We start from the raw sequence: 25,029 nt of genomic DNA, 5'->3' as shown, positions 1-25,029 counted from the left end.
ATTTCTACAGGTGGCAAAAACGTTCACAGAAACACATAATGCAGTCTCCAAACAGGCATGAATGAAACCCTGCCATGTAAATAATAATGCAATTTTAATTTGAACAGGTAAGATGTGCCTGTAAAATTTAGGCAGGCCATACATTATGCAGTTTTCTTTCCTTCAACGACGGGTAAAATTGCTTGAGTCCCCCATCAATACAGTGTTGATGAGGGAATTCCTCCCGCTGCGCTATTGTATTCTGACAGTGGGAGGTTTCTCAGCCTACAGAGTACAAAGATCACTGCCGGCGGCAAAGGAAAAAACGTCAGGTTGGCTATACTGAAGTCGATTGATAGACATCATCCCGCATGCCTACCGCTGCGTCTACATTTCGCTATACGGCAGCCATATATCGGACGTCTATGGGAAAACTGAAGTTGGATGCAGCAAAGCAGACTACAACCTGAATCCTGGGAATACTATGAGGTGGTGGGATAACTATCCACAATACAACCTTCTGCTATTCCAATATTTTAGACTGCATACTGACCTACCAGAATACTCGCATTGCCCCTACTATTAAACCTGCTTACATATGCTGACCCGCAGACACCTGCAGCCCCGCAGCAGCATCCCGATATTGTACATTTGTAGAGGACGGAGACAAACGCCAACTATTGATTTGTGGATATACAAGACTTGCACCATCCTTAACATTTCCTGGTAAATTCCTACAAGGCTGTTTAAAGGGGAAGGACTACAATATCCATTTGGCTACATAGCCAACAATTCATGTTTTAACCCCCCCCCCCCCAGCCCTTCATATACAGGAACTATCAATTTGGGAGTAAGTCTGTCTGTGTGAATGCATAGTGCGGGCAGCTGCCAGGCCTTTAATTTTAAACTTTTAACATTTTAAACAGGTGGAGGTATTTTGTTTTTGTAACTATTCATTTTCAATAAAAACTGTGGTTTTATACTTTCAACTGGCTAATCCTTCATGTGACTTCCTTGTGGACCTCTAGTCTTCATTTTTTGGACTTCAGTACAACCAGCCTGCCCATAGATGGATTGAAATTTGGCCAGTTTTCTTCACCTCTTTGCTTTTGGAGATATAGGCAAGACACATGGTTGTCCTGTCATAAAGTGAAATGCTTCTAGGTATGGGTTCATGCCCTGATCTATTCTGTGACAGTGATAAACTTTGTTAAAGACCCCAGGGTAGTTTTACTCAGTTAACCTGTCAAAGGGGTACCCAGACATTCCCAGTCTTTTATTTTTTTCATGTTCCTATCAGCCAAGATAGCTATTGAAAACACTTTGAAAAAAGGCCCATAGTCAACTTGGCAGTGATGAAGCATAAACTCACTTAAAAAATGACTAGCAAAAAGTTGCTTAGCATCTTGTGAGATACTTCTTTGAGGTTCAAGAATCCCAAACCCATGGATACAATATCTTGAACTCCCTACCTAATGCTTGTCAAAATGGTGGTTGAAAAAGGGTGCCCAAGCAGTCAGTGGCTTCTTACTTTCTCTTTTTCTCTTTCTTCTAACATACTGTTGATGTTGCATCTACTCCTTATGGGATAAATGTTCTCTCACATGATGCTAGTCTTCCGATCCTATTCATCCTTTGTATCTCGATGGGCTCTTTATAACTTTTGCCTGGGACTTGCCCCTATCCATCTGGGTGTGCCAGAAATCTCCTTTCAACTTTTACTCCTTTCAAGCAATATCGGTGATCATTTTCTATGTCTTTACTTATGTAGATGCACCATAATTTATTGCCAATGTTATTTTTGTTTGCCTGTTTGAAGTCCTCCTGCATGTGATGCAGGCTTTTACTTGATTTTGCGCTTGAGTGATAACCATTTATCCAATATGAGTTTTTCTTACTTCTTTGAAAACTTCAATAAAAATATCGAAACAGAAAGCTCTGTAAGTGTACGTCCAGGCACTGACCCAAATTCACCCCCTCCGCCAGAAGAGGAAAAATAGGGAAGGGACAGATAAAATTCTACTGTCCCCAGCAAGCAGGACTGACAACACTGCTAGTGATTTTAGTGCAGCAAACACTGTGTTGTCATCCCAAACAGGAGTTTAGGAACACACTGGATTTTTGGCGGATCAAGAGGTATTTTTCTGTACTTACAGCATTTTTCAATGGATAAAACAATGTGAGATGTGCGTGTACTGAATATTTTTTTTGCCCTGGCTTCCACTTTGATTGCACCTTTGTGACTTTGGTACAATCTCATCTTTTATTCAGGCTGCTAAATAGCCAGGCGGATATTAAGTAGCCTTGAAACAGGTACATATTATGCACAGTCAAGTCAGTAAAGATTATATCTATAATAATTCTATAGTAACAATATACACTTTCCTTTTATAACATCAGCATTGTAATAGTAATACAAACAATAGTTATTTCTGAAAATTCAATATAAGCTTATTAGAAAAATCTGTCTGTCCGTTGGTCGTCTCTTTCCACAACTTCCTGCATGCTTTGCAGCTTCTCCTCTGCCGTTTACTTTTTATTTCTAAAGACTACAAATCCCATGGAACCTTGCTGCCCGCAAGCAGCAATTCCTATACCAACTCTGAAACTCCTCCTCTCAGCACCATTATAGTTCAGAAGGTAGGGTCTGTAAATTCTGTTACATAGAGGTGCTTATTCACATTGCATAGTGAATACATGTCACAAAATTCAAGGAAGTAAATGTGTGGGGTTCTTCACAATGTAAGTTTACAAATTTCAATGCCATTCAGATTAATAGGAATAGGCTAGAAATAATTAAAATTCTATGTGGAACTTAATATATGATTTTAAATGTTGACTGTTGATATGCTTTAATATGTCCAATAACAAGAATGTTGATTGCCACAATGAGGGACAGTAAATATCTGTAATTACTAGGATAATGTTAACTTATAGGCACTGTGTCTGTTCAGACATGGGTTTTGTGTTTTTACGATGTAGGTGACAGCTTCACTAATCATATAAGAAAGGGGTCAAAAAGTGACTACAGAATCCAATCCTTCCACACCCATTTTAATTTTAGACATTTTAATGTATAGTTATAAACACTGAAATATTTTGTGTACCTACAGAACAAGCACAATTGACATTTTAATTGGGATTTGTATAAAGACGGAAACATAGCTTAATTATGTCACTGATCAAATGAATTGTTTATTGAAAGCTGAATTAGAGATATTTGATTGGTGTGGTTCTCATTTTATATGTGCCAACATTTGCTCTATTACCTGGAGGGCAGTCTACAGGACTCTGCATGTTTCAGCATATTTTTAAGTTCATTTGGAAAAGGCTTCCATTTTTCTATTTTCCAATTATCTTTTATAGCATGCACTGCTGTTTAATCTTAAAATCATAAATGAAGTTTAAATCCTAACTGACATCTTAAATGTTTGTATGGCGATAGACTTAAAAAAAAATGTATTTGTATGCTGATGGGGAGGCTTCAGCACAATGGCAGCAACCCAGATATACAAACGAGCAAAGATAAAAAGGGACATTCAATGAGCTCAATAGAAAAAATAGATAACATATTTGTTTATGTGAACGACAACAAAAGCAGAGTTCAAAATTAAAGAAGTAGTCCATCTTTGACATAAAATTAGCAAATGCAGCACTGATCTCATAATCGATGTGCATTTACTATTTTTTATTTTTTGCAACGAAGGCTACGCAGCATTGCACCACGGTAACCGCGTTGCTTCACGTCTGAAAGGATGTGGAAGCTTCTTTCAATTGATGCGCATAGGGCAGCCAGTTCAAGTGAACGGGCTGCCCTATGCATAACGCATGGAAACACATTAGAAACTGCGAATGGGAAAGCCAGTATTGGTTGAACTAGATGGACTTGTGTCTTTTTTCTACCAGACTAACTATATAACTATGGATCCCCCCACATGAAGTGTGAATGGCACCTAAAAGAAAATAGGTTAAAAAAAAGTTTTGTCTCTGCATCATAGTGTGACAGAAGCAGTGCGTCACTGAAAATGTGGTAAGTGACAGGCTGAGAAAGGATTTTGGAGGTGAAAGGGTGTTCTTGTCAGTATCACAGGATGGACACTATGGATGGGCATACACTGAGCAACTTTCGTCTGGTTCCTAACATGCTGGACGAAATTTATTGCGGTCATCACCACATTGCCCATAATTCTTTGATTGAAAACTCAAAGAAGTCATGTGGATGCTTGTTGGCTGAACAATGCCTGTATCCAATCAAGCTGCAAGAACTGTTCAAATAATCTGACAGCCAGTACTGCTGGCTATCAGAATACAACAGCCGCAGCAGGAGAATTGTCCATCCATGATGTTTTGCATAGATGAAGAAATCACTTAGATTTCAGTTCTATGCTAAAAGAAAGAAATCCACAGGTATATGACCAGCTTATTGTGATATTAAACCCAAAAGAAAAAAATGTAATAAATTGCAGCCTACCAATCCTGAGATGTGGAGGCTGCATTGGTTTTCTTTTTTTTTTAGACTTTTTTACCCTTTATTTCACCTAGTAACACACTTTCTATCTTAGGGTGACTGCATTCTGGATGGAATGGTAAAGCAGACACCTTAGAACAGAGGCATTGTCAGTCTGGGGGAAGGGTATTGTGATACACTACAGCAGGAACCTCTAAAGCTAGCTCTGACATGTAGACTGGCTCATTACAAATTCTTCATTTGAAGCTAAATCTCACAATAGGTAACACTTTCGCCTGAATAGTAAAGTTCACTGCAAGCTAAAGAGAGTTCTGCTGCAATTCTACTTAAACAGGGCATGGTGAAAATAATGGGATAAGGACTACACCATGCTGATGGTGTGAAGAACGAAAACAGGAGTGAGAGATTATATCCTGCTACTTCATTTGTCACTGTGCTTGCAGTGAACAAAACGTAGGTTACACAGAAAAAACACGTGATGATACGATCTTTGAATATAAACCCATAGGAAAATGAAAGATTGCAGTGAGAAAAAGTATGAGGAGCCAAGGAGGAATAGAACATTCGGCATCTTAGCATGGCAATGGTATGATGCTGGAACCCATTCAAAATATCAAATTTTTTCTGTACTCACCACTTCTTCGTCTGACAGTTCCCGGCCCTGGATGCTGCTGTTCTCTCGTACTGCTAGCTGGTGTTTCTTTCCTTTAATATGGCTGAACAGGTAAACTTCAGAGGAAATCTGCCGCAAAAGAAGATTCAACCTATTAGTTTATAATTACCATATTTTTTTTTTATTAAAGATACATTGTTTACTGTGCTACACAAAAAATGTATGCTGGGTCATTAATTGTTAATGGCACCCCCACACATCTGCAAATGCTGGAGTTTTCACTGGTGCCAAACTGCATGGTGCCATGGCACCAAGCAGTTCAATGCAGTATGTGTTTCTTGCACATAGGGCAGCCCATTGCAATAACTACCTATGCTTGATTGCGCCTATAGATTTGAACCAAGCCTAAGTGTCTTTACCTGTTCTATAGTCCCCTTCAGGATTACTGACAGAACAGCATGAAGAACAGTCTCCTGGCATCTGAGTTCTCTGCAGACTGTACCCCACTATCCCCAGCTCCAAGCTTTTCGGATTTTTGTACAAAAACACTGATACTTCCTATGGGTTACCTGAGTTCTGTCACAGACCATATCCAGGTAACGCCATTTGCTAACAACAACATGCTAAATAAAAATAAACAGGTAATAAATTGTTTTACAATGCTTAGATACAACCTCTAGTCTTTCCCATACTATTAAATAGGTTGGTTGGTAAGCCTTATAAATGCAATCTTTACCAAGCTCCGCAAAGGAACAAAGAACACAAAATCAAGAGGTATTCATTTGTTTGTGAGCCAAATAACGTAAGCCATATTATTTTTTTCCAGTAACTATTTGGGTATAAGAAAAAATGTTGTGCTGTGCTGTAAATGTATTAGGTAAAGGTAGGGAGTAGAGAAGCTGGGAAATGGGATGCAGCACAAAATCATAGTTCTCTGCTCTTTGCACCAGTCTAAAGCATTTTATTACTGCAGAAAATCAAAAATTTATATTTTAATGCAGCGTTATAAATGCATTAAACAAGAAATATAAAAATAGAAGATGTGTATCTTTGCAGCCCTAGGGAGCAGAAGATCAAGGGATGGCGAATTGCATGTACAACCTGTGCATAAACAAGGGAAACAGGGAGCACAAGGACACAGAGATTCAAAAAACACATGTGAAACATGGGAGTCTAAATACATGTTAATAAATATAAAATTGCAGCGCTAAAAAATTATTGTGAGTTTCATAAGTAAAAGTTAATAGGGTTCACGAAAAAGAGTTCATAAAGTGTATCAAATCTTCAAACTTTCCAAATAGCCAGATGGCCCATTCACTGGAAGTCCAGGCTGCTCAATTAAGTGCAGCAATAGCGCATGTAATAGCAACTCCATTAAATGGCTGAGACCTCCTTTAGATAACTGGAACTCTGGGTAGAACAGGAGAGAGAGAGAAAAAGACCATATAGTGTAATATTGTATGGATCTACGAGTACCAAAACTGTGTGCGCAATGTCACTCCAAACAAAAATGTGAAGACCGTGAAAACGGTCACCACCAACACACCAGCCTCCACTCACATGTAATGTGCACTCACTGTCACATATGCTGCCAGGTGACTGTGCAGCAATAAAGATTGTGTGGATAGAGATACAAGTAACAATGATGTCCTTCTAAGATTCTACAGGGGGTACAGCTCAAGTTTAAAATCTGTCACATGCCATAAACAATAAGGTGCCATAAGGTGTAGGTCCTGGTGGTGGCGATAGATGTGAGTGCTGTATAGCGCTGATTTCTTCTGCTTTGTTTATATATATATATATATATATATATATATATATATATATGTGTGTTATAATTTGAACAATAGGCCCCATTCTCACTTGTTGATTTGGAATTGCGGTAAAAAAAACGCAACAGGCGTTTGGGTGTCACAGTTCTTAGTGGCACCCTAAACGTGGTATGATTTTGCTGCGGTTGTCACATGACAGAATTACGAGGAAATTTTGGCAAAACGCGCCTTTAAGCATTGGGCCAAGTTTGTCACCCAAAAGGGAGCAGGAGCTTCTTTTGAAAACACATGGGATGTATGACATAATTTTTGCATAGGCAAGAGACCAAGAAGAAACTGGATAAATGTTAAAAAAAATAAAATAAAACAAGTTAATATAATAAAACTTCCTGTCCATTTACTGTTAGCAGCATAAGTATAAAAAATTGTTAATGTTGATTGAGAGAGTTTAATTCTGCTTTAAGGGTGTGGCACACTGCATCAATAAGGGCCAGTCTCTGTCAATTTAGGAGTAATAGCAGAAGACTGCAACTCCTCAGGAGAAAGCTCATCAGTCAGCAACTGGAGTGATTCATTATCCAATAGTTTCCACAGCGGAAGGCTCACAAGCAGTTAAGGCCACAGACAGATCAGCAACTGAGTCTGCAGTGGAAGGCACAATATTGTGTTTATGCCTCTGCAGTGGGGTCCAATTTTAACTGGGAAATCTGGGTCATAAGGTCTTGAATGACTGTAGTAAAAACCTCCACTGAGAGAGGAGCAGGCCCAGAAAAACCTGATGGGAGCAAGGAGGGGATACCCTCTAACACCAATGAGCAATATGACTCCTAGTTAAGGGCTCTTTCACACACTCCGTCCGCTGGACGGAGTCCGTTTTTTCTCAGCGGGGGATCGAGCCGCCGATCCCCCGCTGAGCAGCAGGAGGACAGCTGTGTCTCCGCGCTGTGTGCGGAGACACAGCTGACAGTTCCCCATGCATCTCTATGGGGGAAATCGGATGTCAACGGACCGTCAGTCCGTTCTCACCTGATCCCATCCGATCCGATCCACTGGACGGATGGAAAATAGTGTTTCCATCCGTCCAGATTTGACGGATCGGGTCGGATGTCAGTGGACATGTCTCCGCTGACATCCGATGCCCCATAGAAATGCATGGGGGGACCGTTCGGATCCGCCAAAAAAACGGACAGGCGGATCTGAACGGTCCGCCTGTGTGAAAGGGGCCTAAGGCTCAAGGTAGAAGACTAGGCCTCTAGTACTCATAGCACCTAGGCCAGTGGTAGTTAGCAGATAATGCTAAAAACCGATGGGTTGACTGGCCAGAGATAACCAATCATCACTGCAGGTTGCATAACAGGTGGCTCTTATAGCAGGAGCAGGAGAGATGCTTTCTCAATGCTGTCTGGTAGGAAAAAGAGTACAGAGTGCACGCATAAAAACACTCCACCCACTGGAATAATGTCAGCACTCAGTCCCACAGAAAAAAGGGGGATACCAATTATGTAACATCTAGTCCACTGTTTCTCAACTCCGGTCCTCGGGGCACACTAACAGGCCAGGTTTGCAAGAAAACTGAAATACATCACAGGTGATATAATTTGCTGCTCAGTGATTGCAGTATTCTAGTCTGCGTCTCCCCAAGGTAATACTTAAAATCTGGCCTGTTAGTGTGCACTGAGGACCGGAGTTGAGAAACACTGATCTAGTCATCCACCTGAGACTAAGCTCTGACTAGTCAAATTTTTACCACCAAGTTTGAAAGTTTAAACATTCGTCACAAACAAATTCTCAGTTTCTTGTTTTGGCACAAGGCTAATACTATTCAGGAGACACTTAAAGTGTACTGCAATTAACCACTTGCCGACCGCCCGCGCAGTTTTACTGTGACAAGCTGGCTCGGCTGCGTGAACTGACATAGTACTACTGAGTGTCAGTCGTGCGCATGGTGCTGGGGGGGAAAGTGAGCGCCGCCAGTGGCTCGCTCCCGCTCCCGCTAGGCAGCGGGGATGCCAATGTACGGGGCTGGTGGCACCGATTGCTGCTGGCCACCCACGATCACCCCCCCCCCCCCCCCACACGCTGACTGAGAGAGAAGAACGGCCAGCTGTTGTAAACACAGCCGACTGTTCTTCTCTCTGAAAGGATCCCAGGTCCCTATGGTCATTTCACAAGCCCCTTCACCCACAGTTAGTATACACTCCCCTAGGCTTACATTTAACCCTATGATCACCCACTAGGTTAACCCCTTCCCTGCCAGTGTCATTATTACAGTAACAGTGCATATTTTTAGCACTGATTACTGTAGTAATGTCACTGGTCCCCCCAAAAGTGCAAAAAGGTCAGTTAGGGGTCCGATCTGTCCTCCGCAATGTCGCAGTCCTGTTAAAAATCGCAGATCGTTGCCATTACTAGTAAAAAAAATAAAAATAAAAATTACATAAATCTTTCCCCTAGTTTGCAGACGCGATAACTTTTGTGCAAACCAATCAAAATACGCTTATTACAATTTGTTTAACAAAAATATGTAGCAGAATACAAATCAGCCTAAAAGGATGAAAACATTTGATTTTTAAATTTTATTCTGGGGATTGATATATAGCAGTATGTAGGCTTGTGACGGTATCAGATTTTCATGCTGCGATTAATTGATTAAGGTTTTGCCACGGTATACGGTATTATCACGGTATTCTATTATTAAATTTAAATTATTAAATTTCCACCTCACTTCAATTTCATTGCTGAATTTAGGGGCTTTGGTTCACTTATGCACATTATTATATAGTCAGTCAGTACAGACTCTGTGAACCAGGCCTAAAATAGGTCATCAAGCAGTGTCTGGCCTAACTGGTGATAACTGGTCCTGGCGCTCGGCTCCGATCTGATGGCCTGGTCATTAAGAGGGCAAATCCTTGTGGTCAAGAAGTGGTTAAACCTGAAGGAGGTGTTGTTTATAAATTACTTTACTATTGCTTTAGGCCTGGTTCACATGTATGCGGGTTGGTGGTTCGCATGTATGCGGGTTGGTGGTTCGCATGTATGCGGGTTGGTGGTTCACATGTATGCGGGTTGGCGTTTCAAATGTATGCGGGTTGGCGGCCCACATTTGCACAGGCATAGCAGCCCATTGATTTGAACGGGCTGCTATGCCCTCATTTTCCGCAGAAAAAAGGTGCATGCAGCATTTTTTTTAAAATTCAGTGGCCTTGAAATCCATCCTGCTTTTGCACCATGCGACTAACCTGCAGTTCCTGCTCTGGCAAGCTTTCTGCATTTTTTGTATACGTGGGCACGGCATTTAAAAACAGTTTGCGTGTGCAGCAACGGCAGGTAAGTCGCATGGTGCAAAAGAAGGATGGATTTCACGACCACTGCATTTTTTTAAATTCTGCATGCACCTTTTTTCAGCTGAAAACGCAGGCATAGCAGCTCAAGCCCATTCACATCAATGGGCTGCTATGCCTGTGCAAATGTGGGCCGCCAACCCGCATACATGTGAACCACCAACCCGCATACATGTGAACCACCAACCCGCATACATGTGAACCAGGCCTAAAGCAATAGTAAAGTCATTAATAGATAAAAACACCGGTCCTCCTGCAGGTTTAACCACTTCTGGATTGCAAGGATTTGCCCCTTTAAAGACCAGGCCATCGGATCAGAGCGCCAGGACCAGTCATCACCAGGTAGGCCAGACACTGCTTGATGGCTATATAATAATGTAATGTGGGCTGCTATGCGTGTGTGTGTATATGTATGTATGTATGTATGTATGTATGTATGTATATATATATATATATATATATATATATTAGAGCTGCACGATTCTGGCCAAAATGAGAATCACAATTTTTTAGCTTGGAATAAAGATCACGATTCTCTGTGTAACAAAAAAAAAAAAAAAAAATGGGATAACTTTACTGTTACGTTTTTTTTTTTTATTATTCATTAAAGTCTATTAATTGCGTTTGAAAGACTGCTGCGCAAATACAGTGTGACATCAAATATTACAACAATCGCCATTTTTTTCTGTAGGGTCTCTGCTAAAAAAAATATATAAAATGTTTGGGGGTTCTAAGTACTTTTCTAGCAAAAAAAAAAAAATGATTTTAACTTGCAAGCAACAAGTGTCAGAAAAAGATCCAGTCTTTAAGAGGTTAAACTTCCTTTCTCCCTGGCAGAGGGAAGGAAAAAATACAATGTAATCATTTTTGTTTATAGTTACTGGGAGACTTAGGCTCCATTCACATCTAGGCGTTTTGGGGCGTTTTTGGGGCGTTTTTCTGCTCTAGGATCAGCTCTCAAAACGCCCAACAAGACAAATCCTATTCATTTCAATGGCCCCTGTTCACATCTGAGCGTTTTGACGCTGTATACAAAAGGCCCAACGCTCAAAAAAGTACATGAGCTTCTTTTTGGGCAGATTACAGGCGTTTTCCATTGATCTCTATTCAATCTAAAAACGCCTGCACAAAAATCGCGGTAAAAATCGCGGTAAAATCGCGGTAAAAAACGCTGCAAAAATCGCGGTAAAAAACGCGCGAAAAACGCTACGCTCAGGTGTGAATGTAGCCTTAATGCTGAAAGGGTTAGCTGTGTGAGTGAATGAGTCATCCAGCTCACTGAAATGTATCAATTCACAAGTCAGGCAGACTTGACAGAGAAACTCGGTATTTTAAAAATGCCACAATAACAATACCGTGGCTATGCAATACCGCGATATATCGAATTACCGAAAAAATATATTGTTTATAGCACAAAAAATCGCACAGGTGATCAAATACCACCCAAAGAAAGCTCTATTTGTGGGAAAAAAGTACATCAATTTTATATAGGTACAGCCTCACACGAGCGCACAATTTTCCGTTAACGTAACGCAGAGCCGAATCGCAAAAAATGGCCTGGTCATTAAGGGGGAAAATCCTTCCGGTCCAGAACTGGTTAATGTAGTAATTAAGTCTCATACTTGCTGTAAGGGCTAGAATAATGGTCTGATAACAGGACAAATATTTATCTGTCCATGTCATTGGACCGTATATGCCTCTAGGCTTCACCCATAACAGTGGGTATACCCCCGTGGGAGTCTTTAAGATCCGGGGACCATAGGAATAGACCATGGTATTGAACCTGTACAGCACCCTAAGGCTGTCTACATGTGTTCCACTCAGTGCCAAGGTGAGTGTCCAAGCAGGATCCAGTGCCTGGAGCAACATTACAGGCCATTCTCACAGCGTGGGGTCTGGGTACGGCTCTCCCAAGGCATTACTGAAGTTACACCAATCTGGATGCATTGCTTCTAATATTATAGTAGAAGGCAATGAAGAGATGATTGAAAAATCTGAAATAGAAGAGTTGATTGAAGAATTAAAATAAAAAAAAAAAATAAAAAAATAAGGAATCTGATTAAAGTAGAACTATTGGAAAAACTTCCATTTTGAATAACTAAGAGTGTTCTAACCCCTGTCAGTTTTTTTTTAGTTTTTTGCCATCTGTGTCCCAATGATTTCCCTTCACTTCCTGTCTCATTGCCAAAACAAGAAGTGAGAGGAAATCTCTGAAAATTAAGGGACTCCATCGGGGCCACCCAGGTTACCAAAACTAGTGTCCCTATTGGAAGATTTCCCGCCTATTACTTTTCTGGGCACAACCCAAAATTTTGGATTTTCTTTTACTTTTAATGATGGTAAACAGGACAAATAAAGGGGGTGAATCTCCCTAACGGGGACAAAGGTGGCAATAAAAACTGGTGTTCTAATCCCTCTTCACTTCAAAATCTTACCATAAAATTCCTTTCTCTGAGTCCTCCGACAGTCGCCGCCCACTCATACAGTCTTCACCAATGGGTATTGACTTCCTCTCTGCAGGAGTAGCTAGGCATAAGACTTGTTAAAAACAAAAGCATTTAACATAGACACACCCATGGGGGCTGTCCCACTGGTCAATACCCCCTGCAGTAAGCCATCCCACTTCAGTTTGGTAGCATAGCAGTAAGTGTACAAGAAAAAACCCCAAAAGAGGGGCGGGGGCGGCGACTGTCGGAGGACTCAGAGAAAGGAATTTTACGGTAAGAGTTTACAAAAATTCAGTTTTCTCTTACGTCCTCCGACAGTCGCCGCCCACTCATACAGTCTTAACCAATGAGATGTCCCAAAGCAGTGTAGACATGAGGGGTGGGAGACGCAACCGTATAAAAAGGCAACGCAGTACCCACATCAGAGAAAGGAACCTTACATGCAGAGTAAGAGAACCTTCTGGGCAACAGAAAAAAAGGCTCAACAGGAGCAACTACCCAGGAAAGCAAACAACCCCAACAGCCAGGGACCCACAAAAAAAACAGGGTCCCCTAAGGCACTGTCGCACAGAGAACTTTGCGGCCAAAGGAAGCATCAGCTGATGCCAGAACATCAATCTTATAGAATTTGTAAAAAGTGTGCACTGACGACCAAGTCGCAGCCTTGCACACCTGGGCCACCAAAGCCTGACGCCGGAAGGACGTACTCATCGATCTGATAGAGTGCGCCCTAACAGGGAAGGGTGGAACCCGTTCCTTCAAAGCATAGGCCTGAACAATTGTCTGTCTGATCCATTTGGCAATGGTCGCCGCAGACGCAGCCATGCCCTTCCGAGGTCCCTCAGGAAGGACAAAGAGAGAATCCAATTTTCGAAAGGATTCAGTGGACGACAGGTAAACCCTGATCGCCCTGACAACAGCCAAGGAATGCAATGCAACCTCCTTAGGATGCTTAGGCTTCGCACAGAGCGAAGGCAAAACAATGTCCTCATTCGGGTGAAAATCAGACACCACCTTAAGGAGAAAGGACGGGTTAGGTCGCAAGACCACCTTATCCTTATGAACCACCAAATAAGGAGAGCAGCAAGACAACGCCGCCAACTCCGACACCCTGCGAGCCGACGTGATCGCCACTAGAAAGCCAACCGTCTTAAACAGCAGAGGCAACAATATCTCCCGGATGTTTTCAAAGGGAGAATGCTGTAACACGGACAGAACCAAGTTCAAGTCCCAGGGAGGTAAAGGCGCCCTCCGGGGAGGGGCCAAATGACGCACACCTTGAATGAAGGTGCGAATTAAAGAATGAGACGCCACAGGGCGTTGAAAAAGAACAGCCAGTGCAGATACCTGGCCCTTGATCGTGGCCAGCGCAAGTCGCTGGTCCACACCAGACTGGAGGAAAGACAACACTCTCGCCACTGAGTATGAGCGAGTAGAGAAACCCCTGGACTCACAGGCAAAATAAGCTTTCCAAGTACGGTAATAAATCTTACCAGACGAGGCTTTCATAGCCTTGATCAAAGTAGGAATAACCTCTGAGGAGAGACCCCTGTCTCTCAGGACCTGGCTTTTAACAGCCATGCCGTTAAAGCCAGCGACTGTAAAGTAGGATGGAAGATCGGTCCCTGAGACAGCAGATCTTCCCGCATCAGCAGCCGCCAAGGAGGCTCGACGGCCAGGTGAATGATGTCCGCGTAACAGGACCGGCGTGGAAGGTCCGCCAGAGAATCGCGTGTTCCACGAACCTTTCCACCTTGTTTTTTAGCCGAGACGCGAACAGATCCACATCCAGGGATCCCCACTTCGCACACAGCATTTGGAAGACCTCCAGTTGTAGGGACCATTCCCCATGGTCCAGGGTCTGGCGGCTCAGATAAATCGGCCTGCCAATTCTCCACACCCAGAATGTGAACTGCCGATATCGCCGGGACATGAGTCTCGGCCCAAGACAGAATGTTGGTTACCTCCCGGGCCGCCCGGGCACTCCTGGTGCCCCCTTGGTGGTTGATGTAAGCCACCGCGGTAGCATTGTCCGTCTGTACCCGAACAGGATGGCCCAGAAGTCAATCCGACCACTGAAAGAGACGCAGTTTTATCGCTCTCAATTCCAATATGTTGAGCGGAAGGGAGGATTCCTCCCCCGACAAAGTGCCCTGGGCAGACAGGTTGCCCAGGACTCCACCCCAGCCCGGCTGGCATCCGTGGTAATCACTGTCCACAGTAACGGACGGAAGGATTTTCCTTCCAATACAGCCGGAGACTGAAGCCACCACAGAAGATCCATTCTGGTTTGGCGACTCAACGAAACACTCAGATCCAAGGACTGTCTGTCCCACCTGGCCAGGATCTCCGCTTGGAGAGACCGCGTGTGAAACTGAGCAAATGGTATCGCCTCGAAGGCTGACACCATCAACCCCAGGGCCCGCATACAGGTCCTGAGTGATGAGGAGTCGTTGTCCCTGAGGGACCTGATCTCGTTCTGTAAGGTCCGGAGCTTGTTTTCTGGCAGAAACACCTTCGCTTGAGCAGAGTCCAGAATCATTCCCAAATAGGGAAGACGAACCGAAGGAGACAAAGTCGACTTCTGAACGTTGATGGTTCAACCGAACTCCTGGAGCGTCCGTACCGTAGTCGACAGATCGCGCAACAAGCTCTGACTGGCACTCGATCTTAACAGGAGATCGTCCAGATATCCCAAGACCGCAAAGCCCTGTGCCCGCAACAGGCCAAGAACAGACGCCAACACTTAAGTAAAGACCCTTGGAGCCGAAGCGAGACCGAAAAGGTAACGCTACGAACTGATAGTGGTCCTCCGCTATGGCTGATTCCATGCGAAATTTTCAAACACGCACAAAGCGGTTCAGAGCTTTCAAGTCCAGGATCGGACGTACTTTGCCCTCCTTTCTGGGCACAGTGAACAGATTCGAGTAAAAGACCCCCGAAACCTGTCCCGATGAGGCCCCGGGACAATCACCCCCTGGGCAAGAAGGTCCTGCACCGCTTGATGCAGGTCCCTTAACCGCCCTGGGATCAAAAGAAGATTTGAGGGAAGGAATCTGTCCGCCGGCCGCGAAAGGAATTCGATCTTGTATTCTGATCGAATGATTTCCTGAACCCACCTTTCCGGAATTCGGAGCAGCCAAGGTTGGAGGAAAAAGCGCAAACGTCCCCCCACCCCTGAAATGGGTGAGGGCGTCCCTTCAGGCAGAGGCGGATGGAGCCGCCTTTTTGCTTGCCCGTCCAGGGCTTTTTCTGGCCACCTTGGCCCTTGAAGGTTTTGTCCTTGTTTTGTGTCTTGAAGGCACGAAAGGACCCTTGATTGGGTCTAAAGGCGGGACCCCGCTTACCGCGAAAAGGCTTGTTCTTCGGATTCTGGGGCAGCAGAGTGCTCTTGCCCCCAGTGACTCCTTTCACCAAAGTATCCAAGGCCTCGCCAAAAAGGCGAGACCCTGCATAAGGAAAATCAGCCTCCGTGACGTCTGGTCAGCCGACCAGCTTTTCAACCAGATCAGTCGACGGTTAAGCATCGCGACACTAGACAGGCGTGCAGCCAAAGGGGCCTCATTCAAGGCCGCATTGCACAAATACATGACCCCTTGATGAATTTGGTCCACCATGTACAGCGTGGCAGGGGGGGCCGAATCAGAAGCGAGAGTGCGTCTAAGCACCTTGGTCCAATCCGCCACCGCCTGAGCCACCATGACAGAAGCGAAAATAGGTTTGAGCATGGAACCCGCCACCATGTAGGCATGGCGGGCAAGAGACTCCAACCTCCTGTCCGTAGGATCCCGGAACATCGGGGTATCCTCAGCGGGAACCAAAGTAGCCTTGTTTAGTACGGCCACAGTGTGATCCACCTGGGGAGCCACACACCAGCGCGAATCCGTAGAAGGCGCAAAGGGGTAGAGCAGTTGAAACCGTTTAGGCACCGTGAAGGGGCGTTTCAAACTGCGCCATTGTTCATTCACTGTGTGATGAAACTCAGCGGGGCAGGGAAAAACCTGCGCCAACTTGCGGGACCTATGTGTACCAAAGGAGGACACAATGCCCGGAGGATTGGGCTCATCCTCCAGATGTAGTGTTTCTTTAACAGAAGAAATCAACGCATCCATAGCTGCGCTTTCTTCAGGCGACCCCGAGGGAGAATCATCTACCCCCTCCACCTCCGCCTCCCCCTCAGACCCCAGCGGATCCTGAGAAGAGCGAGACCCTGAAAAGGGCACGCCCCCCACAGCAGCCATATCACCATATGAATCAGAAGAGAAAGATATCCTAGGCCTTTTTCTAGCAGCACGTTCAGCCATCAGCACCTCCATTTGGACACTAAAGTCGCCACCACAGCGGCCAAATTTGGTAGAACGGGGGGTTCAGCCGAACTGGGGTCCCCCACCAAGGCTGGGGGGAATTTGCTGTCCTGAGATTCCATTGCAGAAAACACAATGTAAAAGGTACTGGCCCTATAAGAGCGCTGCGGACCATGCAGCCCACCGCTATATATACTGTGTACACAGACCCCCTACAGGGACAAAACTGAGCCAGAAGGGTTAAAACAGAGCTAAAATGGAAAGGACACTCTGCAGAGCCCCACAGAGTGTTACCACACCGATCGCTGCTCCAGAGGAAAAGGAAGTGAGGTCGCCAGAGGCTGAACTATATGCTGCAGGCTAAGGGAAAGTGGCTGCCCATAGGAAGTAATAGGAGACTTTGGCAAGATGACCGCCGACGTGATCGGAACGATCGTTCTGCCACACACAAGATGGCGCCGGATGGCGCCAAAACCACTACATAGCAAGCTGTTAAAAAAGCCCATAGTGAAGCCAGACATACTGCCCACACCTAAAATGGCGGACCGCACGTTTTTTACCCGCAGCAGCCGCCGCACACAAAGTCTGCACCTCCAAACACCGAAGTGACACAGGAGAGGGGCCCCCAAACCCACACAGCGCCAGCAGTGCAATAAAAAAGACCCCCACAGGGATCGCATCAGGGAGCCCCACAAACGCACAGACATGAGGGGACACACAGCACACAGGACTGCCACCCCAAACAGAGGCCCCACACAGAAAGTACTTACCTGTACCGGATGGCGTGGGGTGCCTCTATTAAACGGAAAGCCTCTGTCCTCAGATGACAGGGAATGCCGTCAGCCAAAACGCAGGACACTGCATTGAACCGCAGATGCGTCCAGTGAGGTAGCCACCTCACAGGCTGCATCCCTGCTGCGAACAGGGATGGGTCGTCCTTAGTACCAGGGCGAACACATAGCTGAACGCTCGATGGCGGGCTGGGGATCCATCTGACCCTCTGCCCTGGAGAGCCAGGGTGGCCAGTCCGATTCCCAGCTCCACAAAATCAGTCTTCGCCTGAAGATCCGACTAAACTAAAGCTGACAAAATAAACAGCTAGTAAAGCAAAGAAAAAATGACATTTTTGCAAAAAAAAAAAATCATAAGAAAAGATTAGAAGGCTGAGACTGTAGCCCCAGCACAGGGAAGCCTATCTACTCCTAACGCTAGGCAGAAGACATACTGAAGTGGGATGGCTTACTGCAGGGGGGTATTGACCAGTGGGACAGCCCCCATGGGTGTGTCTATGTTAAATGCTTTTGTTTTTAACAAGTCTTATGCCTAGCTACTCCTGCGGAGAGGAAGTCAATACCCATTGGTGAAGACTGTATGAGTGGGCGGCGACTGTCAGAGGACATAAGAGAAATAAAGATTTGCCTTTAGTTATACTTTAAAGTGATATTAAACCCAAAGGCAAACAATTATTATATTGCAGCTTACTAATTCTTAAATGTGATGGCTGCATTTGTTTTCTTTTTTAGACTCTCTTTTATTTTCACCTAGTTATATAGCCAGTAAGTCTGTAGTTTTTCAACAGAAAAAGCTTTCCTGCAAATGTAGAAGTTAAGAGAGTTAAACCAAACCATTTACCACTGACAGGGGCGCTTACAATGACCAGCTTTTATTTATTCATGTAAAACCTTTATCTCAAAAGAAAAAAAAACATAACTGTTGCTGTAACTGCTTGTGTAACTGAAGTGTCAGCTGAAGTTTGGCTTTATTTGCTAGTGTATCTAAATCAGCTAGTACATCTAACACTCCCCTCCTCCTATATTAGAAATGCTTCTGACTGCTGTGCTCCTGTGCGCCTTCATCCAGAGCGGAGGCACTCTAATACAGGAGGTGTGTTACTGGCCACACCATCAAATGAATACAGAAAGCAAAAAGCCTAAAAAAGAAAACTAATGCAGCCATCACATCGAAGGATGGGTAAGATGCAATATATTGGTTTTGGGTTTAATACCGCTTTAAGAGTAGAAAAACATCTCCATACAGCAGAAGAGGTCCATGACTTTAAGATACTAGAAAAAAACAGAGGCCTCACAGAGTAAGGTAGGGTTATAGGGGCATGCCCAGGGGGGTCCAAACTAAAGCTCTTCCAGTGTCCAAACACTTGTAGGTAGCAGCCTGTAACGCAGGGTCTTTGAATATCCAGCCTGTGTCCTGCACTGTTGTATTTACCATAAAATCTCTTTCACAAAGTCCTTTGAGGGATACAGGATCCACCCAATACTATGGGTTTTATAGCGCCATCTAGAAGGGGAATGGACACTAGGCATATGCAAAAAAAAAAAAAAAAAGTCAAAGCTGGCATCAGCAAAAGGTGATAGCCTTAAAGACCTGACAAAACGATTTGATTACAAAAAGCTCAGAAAGTGCCCATTGGCCAAATGGAGTAAGCCTTACTTGGAAGAGGGAAACTTTGCCACTTTGTCCTGCCTTGGTGACATCAATAAGCAATTATAAATAACATCAGGCTAGCAACCAATCTAGCGCAATCTGCATGTGTTTCATCTAGGGTAGGGGTGTTGCAGACCACCTCATCAAGAAATCTGACTACCACCTCCTGTTTGGGAGAGACCGCCATGTTAGACGGGATAGAACGGAGGCAGGAAGGTCATTATTTGCATTTTGCCATTTAATCATGGACTTGTATATGTTTTATAGACTATACTTTATTTATGATGGATGTTTTGTATATTGTTTTGACATGATATTTACATGTTTATATTTGCATAGGTTTAAGCTGGCGCTCCTTTGGTGGTATTTAATCACCACTGGGTTTTTTATCTTTTGCTAAATAAGTGAAAAAAAAAGCAAAAATTTAAAAAAAAAAAAGTTTGTAAATAAGTAATTTTTGTTCATAAATTTAGGCCAAAATGTATACTGCTACATACCTTTGGTAAAAAATACCCCAAATTAGTGGATTTTATTTAGTGTGAGTTATAGAGTCTACAAGCTATGGAAATTGATTACACCTCATGTACCGACGGCTTATCTCATTTCTTGAGGCCCTGAAATGTCAGGACAGTACAAATATCCCCCGAATGACCCCTTTTTGGAAAGTAACGAGGCCAAGGTATTTAGTAAGAGGCATGGTGAGTTTTTTAAAGTTGTAATTTTTTCCTACAATTCTTGAGAAAATTAAGAATTTTTTTTTTTTTTTTTACACAAAATTGTCATATTAACAAGTCATTTCTCACACACGGTATAGGCATACTTGCAATTACACCCCAAAATACAGTCTCCTACTCGTCCTGTGTATGGCGATACCACGTGTGTGTGACTTTTTCACAGTCTGGCCACTAGGAATGGGCTCAGGCGTGTTTGGGATCCCACCCAACTGATCCCACCAGGAAGCCGACACTGCACACGGTAATCACAGGCAGTGAGACATTTCCCAATCCACAGCTGCACAGATCAGGAAATGTCTCACTGCCTGCAATTAGCCGTGTGCAGTGCTGGCTTCCTGGCGTGATCGGGCAGGTGGGATCCCGAACACGCCCGAGCCCATTTCTACTGGCCACATACAGATCCCAACATGCAGGGATCACCGTCAGGGGTTCTAGAGACATAAATTACATATCTAATTTCCTAACTACCGTTCACATTTTTGAAGGCTCTGGATCACCAGGACAGTGGAATTATGCACAAAATGACCCAATTTTGGAAAGCAAACACCCCAGCATAATGAGTCTTTTGAACATGTCATTTTTTTTTCCCCAAGTTTTTGGAAAATGACAGGTACTCAAATGGGCTGGAGACAGGTACTCAGGTACACTGATGGGCTGCAGAAAGGTATTTAGGTACCGTATTTTCCGGCGTATAAGACGACTGGGCGTATAAGACGACCCCCCCTATTACATGATCTACCGGTAATACTTATACTTAGGTTACCTTGGAGATATTATACTCGGCATATAAGACGACCTCCCATTTTTGGGGGATTTTTTTGAGGTTCAAAAGTAGTCTTATATGCCAGAAAATACAGTACTCTTATGGGCTCACAGACAGGTACTCTTTATTACTGGGGCAATCTGGGGACTGTGCTTTACACTGTATTTGGTAACTCATTGTTACTGCAATCTCCTTCTTACACTGGATCGGTGTGTGAGGAGAACCCAGTAACAGCTTACCGTGGTTTGTTGATATTTGCGACTGGCTGTGATTGGACACAGCCGGCCATGTGGTAAAGAGCCAATTTCATTGACTCTTTACCCTGAACGGAGATGAGCTGTGTCAGAGGGACCCGCCTCACCCCTGATCCCCGCACACAAGGGGCATTCATGAAGAGATCACATGTGACCGGCTGTGATTGGACACAGCTGATCACATGGTAAAGAGTCATTTTCATTGGTTCTTTACCCTGATCGTGGGATGGGCTGTGTCCAAGGGACATGCCTAACCCCCGATCGCCGCACTGGTGAAACCAGGAGGACTTCATATGACGTCCACCCGAAAGGATGAGAGGTTTCCGCCGGCATCTTTTTGCAATACACCGGGTGTGAAATGGTTAAAATCCAGTTATACACTGTCTCACCCTGCTCTGCACATGGTGAGTTTCTCTCTATTTTTAGGCATTGCAGAATTTGTAGAGGCTGATCTGCTGACAGCCTTAAAGCAGAATTAAGCCCTCCTATCCTTTACTCCAAAGGACGCTGCTTCTGTTTGATTTGCAACTGCCATTGCGCTGCACATGTGATCAGTTGCGACACCGGCCATTTGATGGTTTCACAGTTTGGTGGAGGACACAAGAAAATGTGACAGTTAGTAATCCTGGTATTCCAGAAATGTAACTTTTTTTTTTAAACCGTTAAATCGATGGATTTAGTTCTGCTTTAAGATTTACTGCTGTTCAGGGGCTCTGGGCTTCAGAAAAATGGCAGCCTCCAGCAAGAAGAAACAGGCGCAATGCTGGAGGCAATTTACAACACACACTAATTTTAGTAGCATAATTAATAAAGTGGAACTTTATAACAACTTGATAAAATATAATGTTATTTAGCAAGAAACATACATTTCCCATGAATAAACTGTCAAACCATCAAATGGCTGGTGTCATAACTGATCACATGTGCAGCACCATGGAAGTTGTAGATCAAACAGAAGCAGCTTCCTTAGCTATAAAAGGATAGAAGGGTTTAATTCTGTTTAAAGCCCTTGATAACACCTGTGTGACTTGTCATACGATTTGACAGTTTCAAATCACATGACAATTTGCAACCTACTGTCCGCATTGGAAGCGGTCAAATTGGTGCAAGTCGCACTGGTTCTGAAAGTAGTTCCTAAACTGAAATACTACTTTAAAATTGTGCTACTTCAAGTAAACATTGGTGGGATCAAATGAAGTAGCACAATTTCAATGTCGCTACCGGTGTGACTGGGGGTGATAGACTCAACAGATCTGCCTCTACAAACTCGGCAGTGCCTAAAAATGGAGAGCAACTGAGCATGTGCAGAGCAGGGTGAGACAGTATTACTGGATTTAAAACCGCATAGGCGTTTATTTTTAAAGTTTTAAATAGCTATACCTGCAAAAGGGGCCAAACTAAAGTGATCTAGCAGGACTTAATTTTCTGAATAAAGTTCCACTTTAATGTGGAATGTATGTTCCTTGAAAAAGAACATTATTATTTAATCAAGTTGTTATGGGTAAAGTTCCACTTTAAGTCCTCCTAGATTCCAAAACCTCACCACATACGTTATCTGATTGCACAATCAGGGCTAAGGGTCCTGTAGGTGGCAGATAAGAATTTTCAGTGTGCAGGTAAGAAGAGCAGCATGGAGCATGCACTAGCAGCCACAGAGAGGAGAACCTCCACATGTACTTCAGCATCTGAATTGGTCGGGGAGCATGGACCTGCATGACTTCATTTTGTAGGTGTATAACACATGGTACTAACTGGATCCTGTGTCCTCAAATGGACAATACAGAAAAAGTGCAATGCAATACAACCAGTGTGAGATGATGACTGAGAACAAAAAGCTGAGCCCTAGTATGCAACAAGCAAGTTTGGCAGCCATGTGTACATATAGAATTACAAATTATACTTAAATAACACACATTAACGTTATTTACAAGGGGTCTTCAAAAAGTTTTTGCACATTTTCTTATTAAGAGATAAAAGAACCCTCGTACATCAAGCTAACTTTTTAACTTCTATATATCTTTTAAAAACATCTCTGAAAATAAAATGGTAGAAGCCAAGGTAGAAAAACAAACAGTTCTGCAAGCAAGTGCCAGAAAAAAGTCCTGTAATAAAAAAAGACACAAGATTTGTTATAGAGTAATCTGGTTATCACTCACCATTACACTACAGAGGGTGCACTGCTTTTTTCGCTCATAAGGGGTGAGTTTAGGAGCATAGTCTGTGTTTGCATGTCTGCCACTGCTCAGCTCTGCTGCCTTCTCTTTCCGCTGTTCAATCTGTTCCAGGTGTCTTCGTACACTCTCATCATGCTGTACAGAAACATGACAATAACAACTGTAACCCACCAAGCTTATCTTACATTGGAATATTACAATGATATTTACACTATAGGAAGCAGTAAGAATACAACAAACTAGTACATACAAGTGAAAGAAATACACAATTGGTCTAGGGACCACCATAACCCTAATCGCAAATACCAAAGACTATCAATGCTCCATAAAAAGCAATTTTGCTGAAAAAAAATTAAGAACTCAACAAATTTAACAGCATAACTACCTAAATTAAAGAATGCTTTTGGTCTCACTGAGTAGGCGGGGTTTTATTGATCCTACAGGGAGCATTCCAGGCAAAGCTTTGCCAGTGTCCAATCCAATCACCTGCAGGTAGAGGCATACAACCCATGGCCTTCTTGTGTCCTCTACTGTACAATTAAGATAAACAATTTTTTTTGTAAAAAAAAAAAATTTAGGAACTCAACAAATGTATGCCTATAAAAACTTAACAGCACACCTTTTTTAAAAGAGTGCTTTTACATTATGGCTGGCTAGTTGTATACTGACAAGCTGCTAAGACGTTTTGCCCAGTCGTTTTTTTATACTGCATCTAACGGATATTATTTTCAGCAAAGATGTTTTGTATATACACTGCACCTTAAAGTGCTATTAAACTTTGCTTTTTTTTCACTTGAATTTTATTGTTAGAAAGCTTTTTTTTTTTTTTTTAGGAGGTTTATACCATACTGTGCTAGTATGCACTGCATATTAGTACATTATGGCAGATGTACCTATCAAACCAGCCCTTCTGCCCTGCTTTGTCAGTTCCAGCTGGTAAAAGGCACTTCCGCTTTTGCCCTGTCTTCCTTCCGGATTCACTCTCTCTGGCCATTCAAATGGTCGCACCGTGACAACGCCATTCCAATGCTTGCACGCTGAAGTCACTTCATCACAGCACAGAGTGAGTGCCATAAATGTTGTTTGAGCTGCACATGTGCAGCTATGCTTACATTGCTGTTGGGAGAGGTATTTATGACAGAAGAGACCACTAGGGTCTGTAACAAAAACCCTGCCTGTCAAAAGTTTTTCTATTTTTGACTTCGATACCGCTTTAAGCAAATTATCGGTATGGTCAATGAGTTCAGCTTCAACTTCCTATGTCATTTCTCTGTCTCCGACCATTTCAATAGAAAGTGATTAAAAAAGTTGTAAAAGCAAAATGTTTTTGTAAATGCATTCCATGCATTAGGATAAAAAGCCTTTTGTGTGCAGCAGCCTCCCCAGCACCCCTAATACTTACCTGAGCCCATCTCTGTCCAACGATGTTCACAAGTCCTTCGGCTGTCAAGGACTCTCTCTCCTGGACAGCCGAGGGACACAGCAGTGGTGCCATTGGCTCCCGCTACTGTCAAAGTCAGTTAGCCAATCAAGAAAGAGAGGGGCGGGGCCAAACCACAGCTCTGTATCTGAATGGATACACGGAGCTGCAGCTTGGGTTGGGTGCCCCCATAGCAAGCTGTTTGCTGAGGGGTCACTCAACAGGAGGGAGGGGCTAGAAGCAGCGAAAAGGTACCCGAGAAGAAAAAAACCAACTGCACAGGCAGGTAAGCATAAAATGTTTGTTATTTAAAAAAAA

The 25,029-nt window shown here is 43.6% G+C and overlaps 1 protein-coding gene across 2 annotated transcripts in view; it reads right to left on the bottom strand.

Moving 5' to 3' along the window:
• SCAPER (S-phase cyclin A associated protein in the ER) overlaps nucleotides 1–25,029 on the bottom strand; it is a 422,169-nt gene that overhangs the window by 281,883 nt on the left and 115,257 nt on the right. For both annotated transcript variants that reach the window (XM_082252843.1, XM_082252842.1), the window contains exons 15-16: nucleotides 23,274–23,426; nucleotides 5,082–5,189 (exon numbers count right to left, since the gene is read on the bottom strand). In XM_082252843.1, coding sequence (XP_082108969.1) covers nucleotides 5,082–5,189; nucleotides 23,274–23,426 — 261 coding nt within the window. The remainder of the gene's footprint in view (nucleotides 1–5,081; nucleotides 5,190–23,273; nucleotides 23,427–25,029) is intronic.

The sequence above is a fragment of the Pelophylax lessonae genome, assembly GCF_965119305.1.
Source record: "Pelophylax lessonae genome assembly, chromosome: 4".
Taxonomy (NCBI): Eukaryota; Metazoa; Chordata; class Amphibia; order Anura; family Ranidae; genus Pelophylax; species Pelophylax lessonae.
This window is presented reverse-complemented; position numbering and strand designations above follow the sequence as displayed.